Source organism: Solea senegalensis, linkage group LG3 (assembly GCF_019176455.1).
Source record: "Solea senegalensis isolate Sse05_10M linkage group LG3, IFAPA_SoseM_1, whole genome shotgun sequence".
Lineage (NCBI taxonomy): Eukaryota > Metazoa > Chordata > Actinopteri > Pleuronectiformes > Soleidae > Solea > Solea senegalensis.
In genome coordinates, this window is record NC_058023.1 from 16,786,043 (window position 1) to 16,809,925 (window position 23,883).

A 23,883-nucleotide genomic window follows, 5' to 3' on the forward strand; every position below is an offset into this window, starting at 1 on the left:
GACTTGATCTCAACCTCAGGTATCTTCAAGCCTTGCCACTCTGTCGTGCCCCCGAACCAATACTTTGAAAACTGTGTGTACGACGTGTGTGCAAATGGAGGTCAGACTGAGGCTCTGTGCCAGGCCATAGAGAGCTACGCTGATTTGTGTGCTGCAGCAGGAGTCCCCATCGCATGGAGGAAAAACAACACCTTCTGTCGTAAGTCTCTCTCTGCTACGTGTGTCAGTGTGTGTGCATGTGTGAAACAAAGAGCTAGAACAGGTTAGCTCATCAAAGTCAGTGAAGAAAATGACTAAATATAAAGGCTGGGTTATAAAAAAAAAAGGATTTTCGGATTTGTATCAGTCTTCATTTGAATGCTCTGATTATTAATAACCTTAGTTTGATATTTTAATGTAGCATTGTCCTGTATTCTTTGCACAAATGTTGGGAGAACGCCGTCTGTTTGTGCTGGTGAAGCTAACAGCTAAGCTAAAAGCTGAGTCCACAGATTTGTTTATTACTTTACGATCTGTGGTGTAGAAGCAAAAACACTTTGTGTGTGTGTGTCCTCCATTGTCACTTCCAAACCACATAACTCACTGTTTTCTTCTTCTGACGAGCAAAGAGAGCATGGATGCAGGCCAAGCTGCACTCACAGCAGCCTCTGCTGGACACCTTTGTTATTACTTCAAACTGTCTGACGGTGTTTGTATGTCTCCTCTGCTCCAGCTATCAAGTGTCCCTCAGGCAGTCAGTACAATCCATGTACTTCTGCGTGTCCTCAGCCCAGTTGCCAGGACCCTGCAGGCTCCGGTGGCTCCTGTAATCAGCCCTGTGTGGAGGGATGTGTCTGTAATCCTGGGCTCATCCTCAGTGGAGACAAATGTGTCCCACTCAGTGAGTGTGGATGCACTGATGAAGGTGGAAATTACAGGCCGGTAAGTGTGCTCATCAGGGTTTTTTGATTATGATCCAGAGGCATTGGACAAAATTGTCACAACTAGAACAGTTGGTCAGCAGAGACAAACAACCATGGTGATTCTAGACTTTTCTTTCATGATGCAGCAAGACAAAATGTTTGAACATGGGTGTGTTTGTGTGTGTAGACAGGAGACACTTGGTTCTCAGAGAAGGACTGTTCAGAGCGCTGTAAGTGTAACGGCAACCATAACATCACCTGCGAGCCATGGCAGTGCAGCCCTACACAGGAGTGTAAGGTGGTGGAGGGAGTGCTAGGCTGTTACTCGAGAGGTAAACTTGGCTGGATGTTCACTGCACCTGAAGCTGTATAAGAATAATCTGATCATTTTCCATCTTTAAGCGATAGTTTGGTTTGGTTCTATGTGGTTGTACTGACACCCAGTCGAGCTGACTACACTATGCACATCCCTCTACAAAGCAACTACAGTAGCTTCAGAACTGAAATCACACTGCAACACACCTGAGCTCATCTCTTCCATCTCTTGTTCAGGAAATGGAATCTGCTCAGTATCTGGTGATCCTCACTACAACACCTTTGACAAAGTAACCCACCACTACATGGGGTCTTGCTCCTACACCTTGACCAAACCCTGCAACGTCTCCACCGACTTGCCGTACTTCACCGTGGACACCCAGAATGAGCACAGAGGAAGTAACAAGAGGGTTTCCTATGTCAGGGCTGTAGTGATCAATGTGAGCGGTGTGACTGTCATCCTTGGCAAGGGACGCAAAGTCCAGGTAGGTCATGTGACTTAAGGCATCGCTACTTTCCTCACTGCTTCTGTGTACTGCCATAGAAACACTGATGAACTTAATGATCCCAAAACTGATAAATTCCTGAAAAATCGTGAAAAAGACATGACATCAATCACCTCTCTGTTCTACAGGTCAATGGGACAGCAGTTGTCCCACCTTTGAATCCTGCCAAAGGAGTCAAGATCTACTTAAGTGGAAAGTTTGTCGTCCTGGAGACAGACTTTGGCCTGAGGGTGCGTTTCGATGGTAACCACCATGCTGACGTCACCTTGCCGACCTCCTACAGTGGCCTGCTCTGTGGCATGTGTGGTAAGAGCTGCTACAAGTATAATAGCTGTGTCCCATTTCAGGGATTACTCCAGTCACTTAATGCAAATATCACAACAATATGCTAATGACAACAATAGCAGCTGATTCTATCAGGTCCAATCAGAATTCTTCTCCAAACACAGTTTCTGTATTTGTTGCCTTGGCAGGAAATTTCAATAACAATCCAAGAGACGACAACCTGAAACCAGACCAAACACCAGCCGCTAACACCAATGAGTTGGGAGACAGCTGGCAGGTTCCTGACCCGCGGCCTGAGTGAGTCACATCACAGTAGATATTTACACTCAACTGCTCATCTCACTGCCACTGAAACATAGACAGCTCATGCACAGATGAATAGAATTGCTATTAACCCCAAAAGTCGGTTATTTGTCCTCAGGGAACATAGAATACCACCATCAAATATACAGTAACAATAATTACGACATTTTGCTTAATGGCCAAAATGCAAATGTGTGGAAAGACCACACACATTTCCCTTTGAGTCAGACTGACTTGAAATGTGTCACATGTGTCCTCCAGCTCAGTGCACTCTAAAATACATATCCTGGACCATGAACGTGTGGGATACCTTGAAGACATAGCGCTGCTCTCAGGACGGATTATAACATTGTAAACTTAAAATGCATTTTAATGCCAGGTGTAAAGGGGGCATAGTCTCTTCTCTGAATGAGAAACTGTAGGAGGAACTGTTCAGAATGAGGTGGTATTATAAATTCAAACACTATTTATTGTTTTCTAATGAATATTGCACCTACTCTCTAGCTGCACCAACGGTGGAGGACATGAAGAGTGTGACAAGAATGTGGAGGAGGAGGCCCAGAAACCAACCAGCTGTGGCATGATCACCGATCCTAACGGTATTACACACATACATCCTCTACTAAAGCTTTGCACAGCTTTTCTTGTTAGGACAGTGAATTGACTTGATCTCAACCTCAGGTATCTTCAAGCCTTGCCACTCTGTCGTGCCCCCGAACCAATACTTTGAAAACTGTGTGTACGACGTGTGTGCAAATGGAGGTCAGACTGAGGCTCTGTGCCAGGCCATAGAGAGCTACGCTGATTTGTGTGCTGCAGCAGGAGTCCCCATCGCATGGAGGAAAAACAACACCTTCTGTCGTAAGTCTCTCTCTGCTACGTGTGTCAGTGTGTGTGCATGTGTGAAACAAAGAACTAGAACAGGTTAGCTCATCAAAGTCAGTGAAGAAAATGACTAAATATAAAGGCTGGGTTATAAAAAAAAAAGGATTTTCGGATTTGTATCAGTCTTCATTTGAATGCTCTGATTATTAATAACCTTAGTTTGATATTTTAATGTAGCATTGTCCTGTATTCTTTGCACAAATGTTGGGAGAACGCCGTCTGTTTGTGCTGGTGAAGCTAACAGCTAAGCTAAAAGCTGAGTCCACAGATTTGTTTATTACTTTACGATCTGTGGTGTAGAAGCAAAAACACTTTGTGTGTGTGTGTCCTCCATTGTCACTTCCAAACCACATAACTCACTGTTTTCTTCTTCTGACGAGCAAAGAGAGCATGGATGCAGGCCAAGCTGCACTCACAGCAGCCTCTGCTGGACAACTTTGTAATTACTTCAAACTGTCTGACGGTGTTTGTATGTCTCCTCTGCTCCAGCTATCAAGTGTCCCTCAGGCAGTCAGTACAATCCATGTACCTCTGCGTGTCCTCAGCCCAGTTGCCAGGACCCTGCAGGCTCCGGTGGCTCCTGTAATCAGCCCTGTGTGGAGGGATGTGTCTGTAATCCTGGGCTCATCCTCAGTGGAGACAAATGTGTCCCGCTCAGTGAGTGTGGATGCACTGATGAAGGTGGAAATTACAGGCCGGTAAGTGTGCTCATCAGGGTTTTTTGATTATGACCCAGAGGCATTGGACAAAATTGTCACAACTAGAACAGTTGGTCAGCAGAGACAAACAACCATGGTGAATCTAGACTTTTTTTTTCATTTGTGCAGCAAGACAAAATGTTTGAACATGTGTGTGTTTGTGTGTAGACAGGAGACACTTGGTTCTCAGAGAAGGACTGTTCAGAGCGCTGTAAGTGTAACGGCAACCATAACATCACCTGCGAGCCATGGCAGTGCAGCCCTACACAGGAGTGTAAGGTGGTGGAGGGAGTACTAGGCTGTTACTCGAGAGGTAAACTTGGCTGGATGTTGACTGCACCTGAAGCTGTATAAGAATAATCTGATCATTTTCCATCTTTAAGCGATAGTTTGGTTTGGTTCTATGTGGTTGTACTGACACCCAGTCGAGCTGACTACACTATGCACATCCCTCTACAAAGCAACTACAGTAGCTTCAGAACTGAAATCACACTGCAACACACCTGAGCTCATCTCTTCCATCTCTTGTTCAGGAAATGGAATCTGCTCAGTATCTGGTGATCCTCACTACAACACCTTTGACAAAGTAACCCACCACTACATGGGGTCTTGCTCCTACACCTTGACCAAACCCTGCAACGTCTCCACCGACTTGCCGTACTTCACCGTGGACACCCAGAATGAGCACAGAGGAAGTAACAAGAGGGTTTCCTATGTCAGAGCTGTAGTGATCAATGTGAGCGGTGTGACTGTCATCCTTGGCAAGGGACGCAAAGTCCAGGTAGGTCATGTGACTTAAGGCATCGCTACTTTCCTCACTGCTTCTGTGTACTGCCATAGAAACACTGATGAACTTAATGATCCCAAAACTGATAAATTCCTGAAAAATCATGAAAAAGACATGACATCGATCACCTCTCTGTTCTACAGGTCAATGGGACAGCAGTCGTCCCACCTTTGAATCCTGCCAAAGGAGTCAAGATCTACTTAAGTGGAAAGTTTGTCGTCCTGGAGACAGACTTTGGCCTGAGGGTGCGTTTCGATGGTAACCACCATGCTGACGTCACCTTGCCGACCTCCTACAGTGGCCTGCTCTGTGGCATGTGTGGTAAGAGCTGCTACAAGTATAATAGCTGTGTCCCATTTCAGGGATTACTCCAGTCACTTTAGGCTAATATGTCAACAATATGCTAATGACAACAATAGCAGCTGATTCTATCAGGTCCAATCAGAATTCTTCTCCAAACACAGTTTCTGTATTTGTTGCCTTGGCAGGAAATTTCAATAACAATCCAAGAGACGACAACCTGAAACCAGACCAAACACCTGCCGCTAACACCAATGAGTTGGGAGACAGCTGGCAGGTTCCTGACCCGCGGCCTGAGTGAGTCACATCACAGTAGATATTTACACTCAACTGCTCATCTCAGTCCCATCTCAGCTCATCACTGAAACATAGACAGCTCATGCACAGATGAAAGAAGGCGCTCTTCACCCCAAAAGCACCTATAACAGGTTCACATGACAGACAGGTAAACTGAGCACACAATAACAGCTCACAGACATTTAACACTTGATGGGTCAATCAAGTATACAATTTGTTCAGGTTTCAGTTATTCATCCTCAGGGAACCAAGAATACTTCTTCTTCCGTTGGCTTTCCTTGTGACCTCTTCTGTTACACCAACTGTCCTTATCTTCAATATACTTTGTCCAATATAATCATTATCCCTCCTCTACATGTGACCATTTCAACCTTGCCTGTCTTTCTTTATTTCCAAACTGTTCAACCTGAGCTGTCCCTCGAATATGCTAATTTCTAATCCTGTCAATCCTGGTAACTCCCGACAAAACACAGCATCTTCAGCTCTGCCACTTCCAGCTCCACCTCCTGTCTTTCTCTACCTCTACTCCTTGCATCTTCACTGTACCATCTGTCTAACTGTCATTCACACACAGGTATTCTGTCTTGTTACTTGTTTATCTCCAGTGCATAACCTGCACCTCTCCAGGGTCTCTTCCACCTGTTCCCTACTCTCACTACAGATTACAATATCATCTGCAAACAACATTGTCTCCTGCCTGACCTCATCTGTCAATTTGTCTATCAGCATTTCTAACAAAAAGGGTCTTAAAGTTGATCCCAAATGTAATCCCACCTTCACCTTGAACCCATCTGTCGCTTCAACTACATACCTCACCACTGTCCTCATACAATACCACAGGGAACCCAGAATACATTAGCAAATATACCATAACAATAATAATGACACTAATTAATGGCTTAAAAAGCAATGTTAAAAGACCACACCCATCACACTATGAGCCAGACCAACAATTTTTCACATATGTCTTCCAGCTCAGTGCACTCTAAAAAGCATCTGACTTGAAGAAGTGAGTGAGTTGAATAGCTGGACACTGTGGCCCCCTTTACACCTGGCATTAGAATGAGTTTTCTGTGAACAGATGTGTCCTGGGTATGACATTAAACCGCAACCAGTGATAGGGCCAAGTTTATGGAGATTTGTGGTTGGGGGAGTGTGGAGTGACCCCTTAGCTATCAATACTCCCAGGTCCACTCTGGCCCGGAGCGGTAGCACCTGTAAGGGCCCTACCTATTGGTCAAATAGTATTAGCCTACTTCCCTTTTGGGGGCAGTACCTGTACAAGCCGGAAGTGGTCCTTTCTGGAGCACACTAAGCCCAGTCAGTGTGGCTACAGGCTGGCGAAAGGATGGACAGCCAGCTGTAAAACCTTGTCCCTAGGCCTGGATGCAAACCAAACTAGTTTTATCAAAGGAAAGGATTCCCACTACAAGTTTTACTGGTGTGGGAACAAGCAAGGTCAAGGCGGTGTAGGCATCATGATAGCTGAGAAGTGGGCTGAAAAGGTCTTTGAGGTCCAACGTATTTTAGATAGGATATTCCTGTTGAGACTTGTCCTTGGCAAATCCGTTCTCACTTTCCTCTCCATCTACGTACCTCAGGTAGGTTGCTCAGATGTCGAAAAAGAGCACTTCTACGATCTGTTGCAGAGCACAATCGCCAAGATACCCGACTCAGAGACCCTCTTACCTATTGGTGACTGGAATGGTCATGTTGGGTGGGTTGCCCAAGGCTTTGAAGAGGTCCACGGTGGTCACGGCTTTGGCGAACAGAACACGGAAGGGAAGAGAATACTGGAATTTGCACTGGCAAATGATCTGCTTGTCGGAAACACTATTTTCATCAAGAGAGAGTCTCACTTAGTTACCTACACTTCTGTCAATCACAGGACCCAGATTGATAATGTACTGTTCCGTCAGAGCTTGAGAAAGGCTGTCATCGACATAAAAGTCATCCCCGGTGAGGAGTGTGCTCAGCAACACCAGCTGACTTTGTAGTACACAACCCTGCAGTTCGTAAGCACAAGTTCACACCTCGGTTGCAGACCTGGAAGTTGTGGGACCCTACGGATGCTAGGGAGTTCCGTGCGACCTTCGTGTCAAAGTTAAGGGCAGCTACAATCAACGATGTTCTGGAGGTGGAGGGGTTGTGGTCAAAGTTGAAGACCCCGCTCCTGGAAGCGGCTGCCAAAGTGTACTGTTACTCCAAGAAGCATCAGTAGAAACCAGAGACTTGTTGGTTAGACGATCGTGTGGAACGCGTGTTGGACTCAGCTATCCGTACGATGGTAAACACTGACGATCTTCAGTTCGCCTTTAGGCCTGGCAGAGGCACCATCAATGCTATCTTCATCGTGCATCGGCTACAAGAGAAGTTTATTGTTGTAAATAAACCTCCTTACTTCACATTTGTGGATCTGGAGAAGGCCTTTGACCAAGTTCCCAGAAGGGTACTGTGGTGGGCACTGAGAAGTCTTGGTGTTGAGGAGTAGGCTGTGAAGATGATCCAGGCCATGTATGAAAATGCCAGGAGTTGTGTGCGTGTCAACGGACAATACAGCGAGGAGTTTGGTGTTGGAGTGGGGGTGCATCAGGGATCTGTGCTCAGTCCCCTACTGTTCGTTCTTGTCCTAGAAGCTCTGTCCCGTGATTTCCGCACTGGTACCATGGGAGCTCCTTTACGCCGATGACCTGGGAATCATCGCAGACTCCCTGGAAGAGTTCATTGCAAGGCTGAAGGCTTGGAAGTTGGGCATGGAACGCAATGAAAAAGACAAAGATCATGATATCTGGCCAGGGTCTGAACAAACTGAAGGACACTGGCTCCTTCCTGTGTGCGGTATGTCGTTACGGCGTTGGTGTCAACTCAATCCAGTGCACCGAATACAAGCTCTGGGTCCACAAGTAATGCTGCGACAAAAGAGGTAGCTTGCTAGACGTGCAGAAAAACATCTGTCCGAGGTGTTGAGGGGAAGCCATTCCACTGGATGTTCGCCCTTCAACACAAGTCACAGTGGACAAGGTGGTGCTGGACGTGGAAGCCAGCTCCTGTTACCTTGGGGACATGGTCTGTGCTGGTGGTGAGTGTGAGCTTGCTGCCACTACCAGATGTTGCGTTGCCTGGGGAAAGTTTAAGAAGCTCCTGCCCATCCTAATATCCAGGCACCTACCCTTCAAAACCTGTGGCAAGGTGTTCTACTCCTGCATATGATCAGCCATGCTACATGGGAGTGAAACTTGGGCCTCTACTGCCTCGGATGTCCAGCAATTGCACTGCAACGACAGATCCATGATTAGATGGATCTGCGGCGTCAAACCCCAGGTTGAGACGCCTTCAGCTGACCTATATGCAAGACTTGAGGTTGAGGATATCTCTTCAGTGCTACGGTCGCGCCTACTCCAGTGGTACGGGCACATTGAACGAGCCAGCGGCTGCTTCAACACCATCACCAAATTGCAGTTGCAAGGCAACAGAGGTTGTGGTAGCATGAGGAAAACCCGAAATGAGTGTGTCAAGAGGGACTAGACTGCTGCCTAACCCTGTGGCAGGGACCCCCGCAGCAGTATAATCTAATACTGCATACAACTACTACTACTACTACTACTACTACTAAATAGCAATCTGATAGTGATTCATCACATCCATTTCCACCTGGTATTAACATGCGTCTCTGGTGTCAACATTAGTACTTTCACAGTCCTCCTCTCACCCCTCCCTTCTCCAGGATACCTTGAAGAAATAGTGCTGCTGTAATGATAGATAATAACATTATAAACACAATTGACTGAAGGTCATTTGTTCCTGGATCCTGGACCAAGTCTCACCAAACAAAGATCAGAGAGACAACGTCATAGTCTCTTCTCTGAAAGAGAAACTGCAGGAAGAACAGTTTAGAATGAGTCGATGTTGTTTTGTTTTGTTTTCTAATGAATATTGCACCTACTCTCTAGCTGCACCAACGGTGGAGGACATGAAGAGTGTGACAAGAATGTGGAGGAGGAGGCCCAGAAACCAACCAGCTGTGGCATGATCACCGATCCTAACGGTATTACACACAAACATCCTCTACTAAAGCTTTGCACAGCTTTTCTTGTTAGGACAGTGAATTGACTTGATCTCACCCTCAGGTATCTTCAAGCCTTGCCACTCTGTCGTGCCCCCGAACCAATACTTTGAAAACTGTGTGTACGACGTGTGTGCAAATGGAGGTCAGACTGAGGCTCTGTGCCAGGCCATAGAGAGCTACGCTGATTTGTGTGCTGCAGCAGGAGTCCCCATCGCATGGAGGAAAAACAACACCTTCTGTCGTAAGTCTCTCTCTGCTACGTGTGTCAGTGTGTGTGCATGTGTGAAACAAATAGCTAGAACAGGTTAGCTCATCAAAGTCAGTGAAGAAAATGACTAAATATAAAGGCTGGTTTATAAAAAAAAAAAGATTTTCAGATTTGATAGCTCTGATTATTAATAACCTTAGTTTGATATTTTAATGTAGCATTGTCCTGTATTCTTTGCACAAATGTTGGGAGTACGCCGTGTGCTTGTGCCGGTGAAGCTAACAGCTAAGCTAAAAGCTGAGTCCACAGATTTGTTTATTACTTTACGATCTGTGGTGTAGAAGCAAAAACACTTTGTGTGTGTGTGTCCTCCATTGTCACTTCCAAACCACATAACTCACTGTTTTCTTCTTCTGACGAGCAAAGAGAGCATGGATGCAGGCCAAGCTGCACTCACAGCAGCCTCTGCTGGACAACTTTGTAATTACTTCAAACTGTCTGACGGTGTTTGTATGTCTCCTCTGCTCCAGCTATCAAGTGTCCCTCAGGCAGTCAGTACAATCCATGTACCTCTGCGTGTCCTCAGCCCAGTTGCCAGGACCCTGCAGGCTCCGGTGGCTCCTGTAATCAGCCCTGTGTGGAGGGATGTGTCTGTAATCCTGGGCTCATCCTCAGTGGAGACAAATGTGTCCCGCTCAGTGAGTGTGGATGCACTGATGAAGGTGGAAACTACAGGCCGGTAAGTGTGCTCATCAGGGTTTTTTGATTATGACCCAGAGGCATTGGACAAAATTGTCACAACTAGAACAGTTGGTCAGCAGAGACAAACAACCATGGTGATTCTAGACTTTTCTTTCATGATGCAGCAAGACAAAATGTTTGAACATGTGTGTGTTTGTGTGTAGACAGGAGACACATGGTTTTCAGAGAAGGACTGTTCAGAGCGCTGTAAGTGTAACGGCAACCACAACATCACCTGCGAGCCATGGCAGTGCAGCCCTACACAGGAGTGTAAGGTGGTGGAGGGAGTACTAGGCTGTTACTCTAGAGGTAAACTTGGCTGGATGTTGACTGCACCTGAAGCTGTATAAGAATAATCTGATCATTTTCCATCTTTAAGCGATAGTTTGGTTTGGTTCTATGTGGTTGTACTGACACCCAGTCGAGCTGACTACACTATGCACATCCCTCTACAAAGCAACTACAGTAGCTTCAGAACTGAAATCACACTGCAACACACCTGAGCTCATCTCTTCCATCTCTTGTTCAGGAAATGGAATCTGCTCAGTATCTGGTGATCCTCACTACAACACCTTTGACAAAGTAACCCACCACTACATGGGGTCTTGCTCCTACACCTTGACCAAACCCTGCAACGTCTCCACCGACTTGCCGTACTTCACCGTGGACACCCAGAACGAGCACAGAGGAAGTAACAAGAGGGTTTCCTATGTCAGAGCTGTAGTGATCAATGTGAGCGGTGTGACTGTCATCCTTGGCAAGGGACGCAAAGTCCAGGTAGGTCATGTGACTTAAGGCATCCCTACTTTCCTCACTGCTTCTGTGTACTGCCATAGAAACGCTGATGAACTTAATGATCCCAAAACTGATAAATTCCTGAAAATCGTGAAAAAGACATGACATCAATCACCTCTCTGTTCTACAGGTCAATGGGACAGCAGTCGTCCCACCTTTGAATCCTGCCAAAGGAGTCAAGATCTACTTAAGTGGAAAGTTTGTCGTCCTGGAGACAGACTTTGGCCTGAGGGTGCGTTTCGATGGTAACCACCATGCTGACGTCACCTTGCCGACCTCCTACAGTGGCCTGCTCTGTGGCATGTGTGGTAAGAGCTGCTACAAGTATAATAGCTGTGTCCAATTTCAGGGATTACTCCAGTCACTTAATGCAAATATCACAACAATATGCTAATGACAACAATAGCAGCTGATTCTATCAGGTCCAATCAGAATTCTTCTCCAAACACAGTTTCTGTATTTGTTGCCTTGGCAGGAAATTTCAATAACAATCCAAGAGACGACAACCTGAAACCAGACCAAACACCAGCCGCTAACACCAATGAGTTGGGAGACAGCTGGCAGGTTCCTGACCCGCGGCCTGAGTGAGTCACATCACAGTAGATATTTACACTCAACTGCTCACCTCACTGCCACTGAAACATAGACAGCTCATGCACAGATGAAAGAAGGCGCTCTTCACCCCAAAAGCACCTATAGCAGGTTCACATGACAGACAGGTAAACTGAGCACACAATAACAGCTCACAGACATGTATACTTGATGTGTCAATCAAGTATACAATTTGTTCAGGATTCAGTTATTCATCCTCAGGGAACCAAGAATACTTCTTCTTCCGTTGGCTTTCCTTGTGACCTCTTCTGTTACACCAACTGTCCTTATCTTCAATGTACGTTGTCCAATATAATCACTATCCCAACATGTGACATGTGACCAAACCATTTCAACCTTGCCTCTCTTTCTTTATTTTCAAACTGTTCAACCTGAGCTGTCCCTCGAATATGCTCATTTCTAATCCTGTAAATCCTGGTAACTCCCGACAAAACACAGCATCTTCAGCTCTGCCACTTCCAGCTCCACCTCCTGTCTTTCTCTACCTCTACTCCTTGCATCTTCACTGTACCACCTGTCTCACTGTCATTCACACACAGATATTCTGTCTTGTTACTTGTTTATCTTCAGTGCATAACCTGCACCTCTCCAGGGTCTCTTCCACCTGTTCCCTACTCTCACTACAGATTACAACATCATCTGCAAACAACATTGTCTCCTGCCTGACCTCATAAGACCTCGTAAGGGCCCTACCTATTGGTCAAATAGTATTAGCCTACTTCCCTTTCCTGGGGGCAGTACCTGTAGAAGCCGGAAGTGGTCCTTTCTGGAGCACACTAAGCCCAGTCAGTGTGGCTACAGGCTGGCGAAAGGATGGACAGCCGGCTGTAAAACCTCGTCCATATTCTTAATGGCAGGTCTACATACAGATAAAGGTATAGGCAGTGCTGGTAGCAGTCACCGACTAGCCACTGGTAGTGTCTTGGTCTTGGCTGACTCTCGGGTGCAGCAGGGCAGGGTCCGGCCATCAAGGCAAATCTTGCAAATGCCCGGTGGAGTTGAAGTTAAAGTTCAGAATAGGCTCATTGAATGTGGGCACTTTGAAGGGACATAGTAATGAAGTTGTGGAGACACTCACAAGAAGAAGGATTTATCATTGCTGCCTGCAAGAAACCAAGTGGTTCGGAGGCCTGGATGCAAACCAAACTAGTTTTATCAAAGGAAAGGATTCCCGCTACAAGTTTTACTGGTGTGGGAACAAGCAAGGTCAAGGCGGTGTAGGCATCATGATAGCTGAGAAGTGGGCAGAAAAGGTCTTTGAGGTCCAACGTATTTTAGATAGGATATTCCTGTTGAGATTTGTCCTTGTCAAATCCGTTCTCACTTTCCTCTCAATCCACATACCTCAGGTGGAATGCTCAGATGTCGAAAAAGAGCACTTCTACGATTTGTTGCAGAGCACAATCGCCAAGATACCCGCCTCAGAGACCCTCTTACCAATTGGTGACTGGAATGGTCATGTTGGGTGGGTTGCCCAAGGCTTTGAAGAGGTCCACAGCGGTCACGGCTTTGGCGAACAGAACACAGAAGAGAAGAGAATACTGGAATTTGCACTGGCAAATTATCTGCTCGTCGGAAACACTTTTTTCATCAAGAGGGAGTCCCACTTAGTTACCACAGGACCCAGATTGACAATGTACTGTTCCGTCAGAGCTTCAGAAAGGCTGTCATCGACATAAAAGTTACCCCCGGTGAGGAGTGTGCTCGGCAACAGCAGCTGACTTTGTAGTACACAACCCTGCAGTTTCTAAGCACAAGTTCACACCTCGGTTACAGACCTGGAAGTTGCGGGACCCTACGGATGCTAGGGAGTTCCGTGCAACCTTCGTGTCCAAGTTAAGGGCAGCTACAATCAAAGATGTTCTGGAGGTGGAGGGGTTGTTGTCAAAGTTGAAGACCCCGCTCCTGGAAGCGGCTGCCAATGTGTACTGTTGCTCCAAGAAGCATCAGTAGAAACCAGAGACTTGTTGGTTAGACGATCGTGTAGATGAGGCTGTGTCAGTGAAAAGAGCTTGGTTCAAGGTTTACATGTCGCTCAAGAAGAGTGGTAAAACTGCTGAGGCTAAAGATGTGAAAACTGCCTACAATCAAGCCTTGAAAAGCACACTGTTTGGCTGGCCAAATCTGAAGCTGAAAAAAGAGACATTTGCTGTCATCGATTCTCACGGTGAAGATGTGTACCGTATTGCCAAGCAAATGGAGCATTCAAACCAGGACATTGTAGTTGAAAAGTGTGTCAGTAACGATGCAGGTGAACTCACTCTCAATGACGAGGACAAAATGAAGGCTTGGGTTGAACACTACAACAACTTCTTGAATGTGGAATGTTAGTGGCCTCTGTTTTAGGACCTTCCCCATCAATCACCACTGAGATGATCAGCGAAGCGCTCGCAAAAATTAGATGTGGTAATGCTGTAGGCCCGTCAAGCATGAATGTGGAGATGCTGAAAGCTGCAGGTGAGGAGGGTATTGAGTTGACTAGGCAATTAGCTGAAGCGGTCTTCAGTAATGGAACTGTGCCTAGTGAGTGGGAGAAGAGCCTCATCCTCAACCTCTACAAGGGGTGAGGCCTTAGACTGGGGCAACTACAGGGGCCTCAAGCTCACAGACTACATCATTAAGTTACTGGAACGCGTGTTGGACTCAGCTATCCGTACGATGGTAAACACTGACGATCTTCAGTTCGCCTTTAGGCTTGGCAGAGGCACCACCAATGCTATTTTCATCATGCATCGGCTACAAGAGAAGTTCATTGTTGCGAATAAACCTCCTTACTTCACATTTGTGGATCTGGAGAAGGCCTTTGACTGAGTTCCCAGAAGGGTACTGTGGTGGGCACTGAGAAGTCTTGGTGTTGAGGAGTAGGCTGTGAAGATGATCCAGGCCATGTATGAAAATGCCAGGAGTTGTGTGCGTGTCAACGGACAATACAGCGAGGAGTTTGGTGTTGGAGTGGGGGTGCATCAGGGATCTGTGCTCAGTCCCCTACTGTTCGTTCTTGTCCTAGAAGCTTTGTCCCGTGATTTCCGCACTGGTACCATGGGAGCTCCTTTACGCCGATGACCTGGTAATCATCGCAGACTCCCTGGAAGAGTTCATTGCAAGGCTGAAGGCTTGGAAGTTGGGCATGGAACGCAATGAAAAAGACAAAGATCATGATATCTGGCCAGGGTCTGAACAAACTGAAGGACACTGGCTCCTTCCTGTGTGCGGTATGTCGTTACGGCGTTGGTGTCAACTCAATCCAGTGCACCGAATGCAAGCTCTGGGTCCACAAGTAATGCTGCGACAAAAGAGGTAGCTTGCTAGACGTGCAGAAAAACATCTGTCCGAGGTGTTGAGGCGAAGCCATTCCACTGGATGTTCGCCCTTCAACACAAGTCACAGTGGACAAGGTGGTGCTGGACGTGGAAGCCAGCTCCTGTTACCTTGGGGACATGGTCTGTGCTGGTGGTGAGTGTGAGCTTGCTGCCACTACCAGATGTTGCGTTGCCTGGGGAAAGTTTAAGAAGCTCCTGCCCATCCTTATATCCAGGCACCTCCCCTTCAAAACCTGTGGCAAGGTGTTCAACTCCTGCATATGATCAGCCATGCTACATGGGAGTGAAACTTGGGCCCCTACCGCCTCGGATGTCCAGCAATTGCACTGCAACGACAGATCCATGATTAGATGGATCTGCGGCGTCAAACCCCAGGTTGAGACGCCTTCAGCTGACCTATATGCAAGGTTGAGATTGAGGATATCTCTTCAGTGCTACGGTCGCGCCTACTCCAGTTGTACGGGCACATTGAACGAGCCAGCGGCTGCTTCAACACCATCACCAAATTGCGGTTGCAAGGCAACAGAGGTTGTGGTAGCCCGAGGAAAACCCGAAATGAGTGTGTAAAGAGGGACTAGACTGCTGCCTACCCCTGTGGCAGGGACCCCCGCAGCAGTATAATCTAATACTGCATACAATTACTACTACTACTATTACTACTAGATAGCAATCTGATAGTGATTCATCACATCCATTTCCACCTGGTATTAACATGCGTCTCTGGTGTCCACATTAGTACTTTCACAGTCCTCCCCTCACCCCTCCCATTACCTTCTCCAGGATACCTTGAAGAAATAGTGCTGCTCTAATAATAGATAATAACATTGTAAACACAATTGACTGAAGGTCATTTGTTCCTGGATCCTGGACCAAGTCTCACCAAACAAAGATCAGAGAGACAACATCATAGTCTCTTCTCTGAAAGAGAAACTGCAGGAAGAACAGTTTAGAATGAGTCGATGTTGTTTTGTTTTGTTTTGTCTTCTAATGGATATTGCACCTACTCTCTAGCTGCACCAACGGTGGAGGACATGAAGAGTGTGACAAGAATGTGGAGGAGGAGGCCCAGAAACCAACCAGCTGTGGCATGATCACCGATCCTAACGGTATTACACACATACATCCTCTACTAAAGCTTTGCACAGCTTTTCTTGTTAGGACAGTGCATTGACTTGATCTTACCCTCAGGTATCTTCAAGCCTTGCCACTCTGTCGTGCCCCCGAACCAATACTTTGAAAACTGTGTGTACGACGTCTGTGCAACTGGAGGTCAGACTGAGGCTCTGTGCCAGGCCATAGAGAGCTACGCTGATTTGTGTGCTGCAGCAGGAGTCCCCATCGCATGGAGGAAAAACAACACTTTCTGTCGTAAGTCTGTCTCTGTTACGTGTGTCAGTGTGTGTGCATGTGTGAAACAAAGAGCTAGAACAGGTTAGCTCATCAAAGTTAGTGAAGAAATTGACTAATTATAAAGGCTGGGTTATGAAAAAAAACATTTTCGGATTTGTATCAATCTTCATTTGAATGCTCTGATTATTAATAACCTTAGTTTGATATTTTAATGTAGCATTGTCCTGTATTCTTTGCACAAATGTTGGGAGAACGCCTTCTGTTTGTGCCGGTGAAGCTAACAGCTAAGCTAAAAGCTGAGTCCACAGATCTGTTCATTACTTTACGATCTGTGGTGTAAAACCAAAAAGACTTTGTGTGTGTGTGTGTGTCCTCCATTGTCACTTCCAAACCACATAACTCACTGATTTCTTCTTCTGACGAGCAGAGAGAGCATGGATGCAGGCCAAGCTGCACTCACAGCAGCCTCTGCTGGACAACTTTGTAATTACTTCAAACTGTCTGACGGTGTTTGTATGTCTCCTCTGCTCCAGCTATCAAGTGTCCCTCAGGCAGTCAGTACAATCCATGTACCTCTGCGTGTCCTCAGCCCAGTTGCCAGGACCCTGCAGGCTCCGGTGGCTCCTGTAATCAGCCCTGTGTGGAGGGATGTGTCTGTAATCCTGGGCTCATCCTCAGTGGAGACAAATGTGTCCCGCTCAGTGAGTGTGGATGCACTGATGAAGGTGGAAATTACAGGCCGGTAAGTGTGCTCATCAGGGTTTTTTGATTATGACCCAGAGGCATTGGACAAAATTGTCACAACTAGAACAGTTGGTCACCAGAGACAAACAACCATGGTGATTCTAGACTTTTCTTTCATGATGCAGCAAGACAAAATGTTTGAACATGTGTGTGTTTGTGTGTAGACAGGAGACACTTGGTTCTCAGAGAAGGACTGTTCAGAGCGCTGTAAGTGTAACGGCAACCATAACATCACCTGCGAGCCATGGCAGTGCAGCCCTACACAGGAGTGTAAGGTGGTGGAGGGAGTACTAGGCTGTTACTCTAGAGGTAAACGTGGCTGGATGTTCACTGCACCTGATCATTTTCCATCTTTAAGCAATAGTTTGGTTTGGTTCTATGTGGTTATACTTTATGTGGCCATTATGTCCACTGCTTTGTCTGACCACTTGACTGCCTTGTCCACCTGGAAACTGAAGTTTGTGTCTAATGCTGAACCTCACACTAATGCCTGTACCCACTTCTGCCTCCATCACTAAGTTCAAATGTTACTCTGTGATTTCAGTGTTTGAGATCGTTTACTCAGATTTACTAGGGTGACACAAACTTACCAAAGGAGGCAGCAGTAGACCAGCAGTTCCTGTGTCCCTGTGAGCTAAAAACATTGATTTATCCTATGGACTCTGGTGTGGAAGAGTGAGCAGTTCATTAACAGAAAATGTTGTCAAACAGAAACTGTAGACTTACATTGAGTAGAGTCACTGCTGACTGTGTCAGTGTTTCATAAAACCACACAGGACAGTTTATTGAGTCCCCAAACAAATGTTTGTAGAATGTAGGTTTTAAATTAGCAGAAAATGAATGAAGGATTTCCGGTGTAGTTTTTTGTCGCACTTGTCTCTACAAAGCAACTACAAAGTACAGTAGCTTCAGAACTGAAATCACACTGCAACACACCGGAGCTCATCTCTTCCATCTCTTGTTCAGGAAATGGAATCTGCTCAGTATCTGGTGATCCTCACTACAACACCTTTGACAAAGTAACCCACCACTACATGGGGTCTTGCTCCTACACCTTGACCAAACCCTGCAACGTCTCCACCGACTTGCCGTACTTCACCGTGGACACCCAGAACGAGCACAGAGGAAGTAACAAGAGGGTTTCCTACGTCAGAGCTGTAGTGATCAATGTGAGCGGTGTGACTGTCATCCTTGGCAAGGGACGCAAAGTCCAGGTAGGTCATGTGACTTAAGGCATCGCTACTTTCCTCACTGCTTCTGTGTACTGCCATAGAAACACTGATGAACTTAATGATCCCAAAACTGATAAATTCCTGAAAAATCGTGAAAAAGACATGACATCAATCACCTCTCTGTTCTACAGGTCAATGGGACAGCAGTCGTCCCACCTTTGAATCCTGCCAAAGGAGTCAAGATCTACTTAAGTGGAAAGTTTGTCGTCCTGGAGACAGACTTTGGCCTGAGGGTGCGTTTCGATGGTAACCACCATGCTGACGTCACCTTGCCGACCTCCTACAGTGGCCTGCTCTGTGGCATGTGTGGTAAGAGCTGCTACAAGTATAATAGCTGTGTCCCATTTCAGGGATTACTCCAGTCACTTTAGGCTAATATGTCAACAATATGCTAATGACAACAATAGCAGCTGATTCTATCAGGTCCAATCAGAATTCTTCTCCAAACACAGTTTCTGTATTTGTTGCCTTGGCAGGAAATTTCAATAACAATCCAAGAGACGACAACCTGAAACCAGACCAAACACCAGCCGCTAACACCAATGAGTTGGGAGACAGCTGGCAGGTTCCTGACCCGCGGCCTGAGTGAGTCACATCACAGTAGATATTTACACTCAACTGCTCATCTCACTGCCACTGAAACATAGACAGCTCATGCACAGAGGAAAGAAGGCACTCTTCACCCCAAAAGCACCTATAGCAGGTTCACATGACAGACAGGCAAACTGAGCACACAATAACAGCTCACAGACATGCAATAGTGTCAATCAAGTATATGAGTTGGCCAGGATTCAGTTATTCATCCTCAGGGAACCGAGAATACTTCTTCTTCCTTCATCTTCTCCCTTTAGGGGTCTCCACAGCGGATCATCTGCCTCCATCTTTTCCTCTCCCTTGTGTCCTCTTCTGTTACACCAACTGTCCTTGTCTTCAATATACTTTGTCCAATATAATCACTATCCCTCCTCTGCATGTGACCAAACCATTTCAACCATGCCTGTCTTTCTTTATTTCCAAACCTTTCAACCTGAGCTGTCCCTCGAATATGCTCATTTCTAATCCTGTCAATCCTGGTAACTCCCAATCCAAAATCCAATCCAAATTTATTTATAAAGCACATTTAAAAACAACAAAGTTGACCAAAGTGCTGTACAGTTAGACATAAAACAACTTCAGAAAACACTAAGACCAACTTAAAACCAACAGAAACATTAATAAATAAAAGCTTTAAGACTACAACTACACACCTCACCACTGTCCTCATACAATTAGGGGTGTCAAATGATCGTATTAATTGCGATTATTTAATTTCAGTCATATTTAGCGTGTTATGTTTTTTAATCGCATTAATCTAATTTTTAATATCTAACTTTATTATTTCTGTATGCGATTTCAAAAATGCCCCGTTGGCACCATTGATACAGGTAAAGTGATAAGCCTTCTGTGTAAGAAGGAGTTTGCTTACCACCGAAGCAGCTCAAGTTTAGCCTACCACGTCAATGCAAAGCACCCATTCGCGAGTGCAGCCACAGCTAACGTTAGCAGCGAAGATGTTAGCAATTTAGCGAGCCATAGCAAAGCTCTTTGCCAAACTTAACTGGAAGTCTGTGAGTACAGGGTACTTTATAGACCCTTTCAAGAGCTATGTCACAGAAATGTGCACGTGCAGTTTGGGGTCAAAAAACACACTTGGCCTGGAACTAGTAGAAGTCGTAGTACTAGCACAAGTTAGTACAAGTAGAAGTAGAACTAGACGACAGGCTACTAGGCTTGGAATGTTTGTATACAATGAAAGGGTCGATATGGACCTGATGTTTTATTTTATTTGTATTTTCTATTTATTTGACAATTTATTTGAGTTTGACAAAAGAACACCGTGGAATTTAAATGGCTGCATCTGTTTGTTAAAACAATAAATGACTTTATAAAGCCACTTTTTGTTATACATCAATCTTTTGATCTATCGTAATAATGAATTTAAATAAAAAAATGTATACATCAAAAGCAATTTTTAGGTGAGATTAATTAATTACAGATCATAATTAATTAATCTCTCACATCGCACACAGCAGTATAATCTAATACTGCATACAGCTACTACTACTACTACTAGATAGCAATCTGATAGTGATTCATCACATCCATTGCCACCTGGTAATAAATTGCGTCTCTGGTGTCCACATTAGTATTTTCACAGTCCTCCCCTCACCCCTCCATTTACCTTCTCCAGGATACCTTGAAGAAATAGTGCTGCTCTAATGATAGATAATAACATTGTAAACACAATTGACTGAAGGTCATTTGTTACTGGATCCTGGACCAAGTCTCACCAAACTGAGATCAGAGAGACAACATCATAGTCTCTTCTCTGAATGAGAAACTGCAGGAGGAACAGTTTAGAATGAGGTGATGTTGTTTTATTATGTTTTCTAATGGATATTGCACCTACTCTCTAGCTGCACCAACGGTGGAGGACATGAAGAGTGTGACAAGAATGTGGAGGAGGAGGCCCAGAAACCAACCAGCTGTGGCATGATCACCGATCCTAACGGTATTACACACAAACATCCTCTACTAAAGCTTTGCACAGCTTTTCTTGTTAGGACAGTGCATTGACTTGATCTCACCCTCAGGTATCTTCAAGCCTTGCCACTCTGTCGTGCCCCCGAACCAATACTTTGAAAACTGTGTGTACGACATGTGTGCAACTGGAGGTCAGACTGTGGCTCTGTGCCAGGCCATAGAGAGCTACGCTGATTTGTGTGCTGCAGCAGGAGTCCCCATCGCATGGAGGAAAAACAACACCTTCTGTCGTAAGTCTGTCTCTGTTACGTGTGTCAGTGTGTGTGCATGTGTGAAACAAAGAACTAGAACAGGTTAGCTTGTCAACTTTAGAGAAGAAATATCATTGACTAAATATGATGTGATAGGATTTTCGTCTTTTGATGAAGCCTTGTCCTGTATTCTTTGCACAAATGTTGCCAGATGCTATAGTCTCATGTGACCGTCAGTGTCAGTGAAGCTAACAGCTAAGCTAACAGTTTTTAACAGTATTATTTTTTAACATTATTATCTTTGGTGTAGAACCAGAAAAACTGCACGCTGCTTTTCTGATACTTTGGTGTCATGAGGACAGTTTAGTTTGTGTGTGTCCTCCATTGACACCTCAACACAGGTGCAACTTTGTAATTACTTCAAACTGTCTGACGGTGTTTGTATGTCTTCTCTGCTCCAGCTATCAAGTGTCCCTCAGGCAGTCAGTACAATCCATGTACCTCTGCGTGTCCTCAGCCCAGTTGCCAGGACCCTGCAGGCTCCGGTGGCTCCTGTAATCAGCCCTGTGTGGAGGGATGTGTCTGTAATCCTGGGCTCATCCTCAGTGGAGACAAATGTGTCCCGCTCAGTGAGTGTGGATGCACTGATGAAGGTGGAGATTACAGGCCGGTAAGTGTGCTCAACTGGAACAGTTGGTCAGCAGAGGCAAACAACCATGGTGATTTTTCTTTCCATTTGTGCAGCAAGTCAAAATGTTTGAACATGTGTGTGTTTGTGTGTGTAGACAGGAGACACTTGGTTCTCAGAGAAGGACTGTTCAGAGCGCTGTAAGTGTAACGGCAACCACAACATCACCTGCGAGCCATGGCAGTGCAGCCCTGCACAGGAGTGTAAGGTGGTGGAGGGAGTACTAGGCTGTCACTCTACAGGTAAACCTTGTTATGACTACAACTACAAGTATGTCCAATGCTTTATCCACTAGACTGACTTTTCCAACTGGAAACCGAAGTTTGTGTCCGAGTCTAAACCTCTCACTGTTTCTTGTGTCCCTGTGAGCTATAAACTTTATTCTATGGATGCTGGTGTGAGTGAGCAGTCTGGAATTTCAGTTTCAGATACTGTAGATTTAGATTCACATGTGATTTGCATGTGATTTGAATACATCATTTGCACTTTCCTCAGGTAAAGGAGTGTGTCATGTGGCTGGAGATCCTCACTACTACACCTTTGATGGCGTGATGCACACATTCATGGGCACCTGCACCTACACTCTGGTGGAGGTATGTGATGAGTTTGACCGGGTTTGTCTGCTGTGTCGAGAGCCTTACTGTTAGAAAATCCTTTTCTTTGAATACTATTCTAGGTATGCAACAACACCAGGGTCACTCCATTTAAGATCGTGGCCAAAAACGAGGAGCGCGGTCAGCCCGAAGCCTCCTACGTTCGCTCCGTCAAAGTCTTCCTGCCCAATGATATTGTGGTTGAGCTACAGAAGAGTCGCAGAGTTTTGGTAAGGACTTTTTTCCCCAGGGAACATTGTTCATTTTTTATCACAGAGAGAAAGTTGTCCATGTTTTTGTATCGTCACGTATACACAACTTTTATACTCTACACAATCAGTAACTCCACCACCACAGTGGTTGTCCATTACATTATTTTATTGATCACTCTCAAGGCCATTTGTTCATTTATTCAAGGTCATCCTGACTTTATCAAAGCCCTTTCAACCCCATATCATTTTTATTGTATTTTTATGTCTTGCTTTGTTATAAGTTATTTTTTATCTTCCTGCACTCATTTTACTACAATAATATTTATTTTACTTTTTTTTTTAATTGACACGTAGCACATTTTAATGCAATTATTCATTTATTTACATTGACGCAGTATCTGTTTAAATACAAGCTTGTAGGTGTTTGTTTCTTATAAAATTGCATTATGTATTCCTTTTAGTTATTACTAAACTACTTATGAATTGTTTGCAGAAAATAGAGTGAATGACTGATTGTTCTGTGTTCTCGCTATCTTACCTCAGCTGAATGGACGACGGGTGCGAACCCCACTGACCACTGATGTAGCCAAGGTGATTACAAGTGGATCCTACAGTCTGCTGGACACCAACTTTGGTCTACAGGTGAAGTTTGACGGAGTCCATCACCTGCAGATAACTGTCCCTGGAGAATACTTCAACAAGGTACACAGATGTCAAACCCAGGGGGGTTCCTAACATTCAAATTATAGTGGTTTATTATTTCTTACTGGATTACGGACTCTAACTTCACCTCCCTCTCCCTTTCCAGCTTTGTGGCATGTGTGGAAACTACAACCATGATAGCACTGATGACAACCTAATGCCCAACAAGAAACCTGCCAAGGATGTGATTGAACTGGGCAACAGCTGGAAATCAGAGGGAGACAGTGATCCTGGGTCAGTGCCAATATGCAACAATCGGCCCTACCAGATATCAGGAAACAAATATGACTTATATAAATAGAGAGTAGATACTGATGTGATGACACAAGATCCTATTGCTATCCAACGCCTATTACGTCACCAACGATATTAGCCCCATGTGAAGCCGCACTAATGTATGGCCTCCCCTTTGCATTTCGAAGCAAGAGAAGAAGTCGTTTTAGTAGTTGTACAAGTAGTTGTTGTGGGTGAGATGCATCAGAGACTCATTTAATCTAAGATTCTCTTTAATGTAGTCTCCAACCACCTCAAGTGGTCTGGCAGATCAGTCTTTGTGTCCATGGTGGCA

General features: G+C 45.3%; 1 protein-coding gene across 6 annotated transcripts in view; it reads left to right on the forward strand.

Moving 5' to 3' along the window:
- LOC122766536 (IgGFc-binding protein-like) overlaps nucleotides 1-23,883 on the forward strand; it is a 65,274-nt gene that overhangs the window by 32,812 nt on the left and 8,579 nt on the right. For 3 of the 6 annotated variants that reach the window (XM_044021475.1, XM_044021474.1, XM_044021473.1), the window contains exons 46-80: nucleotides 20-199; nucleotides 713-921; nucleotides 1,090-1,234; nucleotides 1,455-1,702; nucleotides 1,852-2,029; nucleotides 2,197-2,305; nucleotides 2,816-2,910; nucleotides 2,993-3,172; nucleotides 3,686-3,894; nucleotides 4,063-4,207; nucleotides 4,428-4,675; nucleotides 4,825-5,002; nucleotides 5,170-5,278; nucleotides 9,229-9,323; nucleotides 9,406-9,585; nucleotides 10,083-10,291; nucleotides 10,458-10,602; nucleotides 10,823-11,070; nucleotides 11,219-11,396; nucleotides 11,564-11,672; nucleotides 16,032-16,126; nucleotides 16,209-16,388; nucleotides 16,904-17,112; nucleotides 17,279-17,423; nucleotides 18,081-18,328; nucleotides 18,478-18,655; nucleotides 18,823-18,931; nucleotides 20,803-20,897; nucleotides 20,980-21,159; nucleotides 21,582-21,790; nucleotides 21,906-22,050; nucleotides 22,304-22,401; nucleotides 22,485-22,631; nucleotides 23,157-23,315; nucleotides 23,422-23,549. In XM_044021475.1, the coding sequence (XP_043877410.1) occupies nucleotides 20-199; nucleotides 713-921; nucleotides 1,090-1,234; nucleotides 1,455-1,702; nucleotides 1,852-2,029; nucleotides 2,197-2,305; nucleotides 2,816-2,910; nucleotides 2,993-3,172; nucleotides 3,686-3,894; nucleotides 4,063-4,207; nucleotides 4,428-4,675; nucleotides 4,825-5,002; nucleotides 5,170-5,278; nucleotides 9,229-9,323; nucleotides 9,406-9,585; nucleotides 10,083-10,291; nucleotides 10,458-10,602; nucleotides 10,823-11,070; nucleotides 11,219-11,396; nucleotides 11,564-11,672; nucleotides 16,032-16,126; nucleotides 16,209-16,388; nucleotides 16,904-17,112; nucleotides 17,279-17,423; nucleotides 18,081-18,328; nucleotides 18,478-18,655; nucleotides 18,823-18,931; nucleotides 20,803-20,897; nucleotides 20,980-21,159; nucleotides 21,582-21,790; nucleotides 21,906-22,050; nucleotides 22,304-22,401; nucleotides 22,485-22,631; nucleotides 23,157-23,315; nucleotides 23,422-23,549 (5,722 nt within the window). The remainder of the gene's footprint in view (nucleotides 1-19; nucleotides 200-712; nucleotides 922-1,089; nucleotides 1,235-1,454; nucleotides 1,703-1,851; nucleotides 2,030-2,196; nucleotides 2,306-2,815; nucleotides 2,911-2,992; nucleotides 3,173-3,685; nucleotides 3,895-4,062; nucleotides 4,208-4,427; nucleotides 4,676-4,824; nucleotides 5,003-5,169; nucleotides 5,279-9,228; nucleotides 9,324-9,405; nucleotides 9,586-10,082; nucleotides 10,292-10,457; nucleotides 10,603-10,822; nucleotides 11,071-11,218; nucleotides 11,397-11,563; nucleotides 11,673-16,031; nucleotides 16,127-16,208; nucleotides 16,389-16,903; nucleotides 17,113-17,278; nucleotides 17,424-18,080; nucleotides 18,329-18,477; nucleotides 18,656-18,822; nucleotides 18,932-20,802; nucleotides 20,898-20,979; nucleotides 21,160-21,581; nucleotides 21,791-21,905; nucleotides 22,051-22,303; nucleotides 22,402-22,484; nucleotides 22,632-23,156; nucleotides 23,316-23,421; nucleotides 23,550-23,883) is intronic. The other 3 variants (XM_044021477.1, XM_044021476.1, XM_044021478.1) reach the window with 3 other exon arrangements.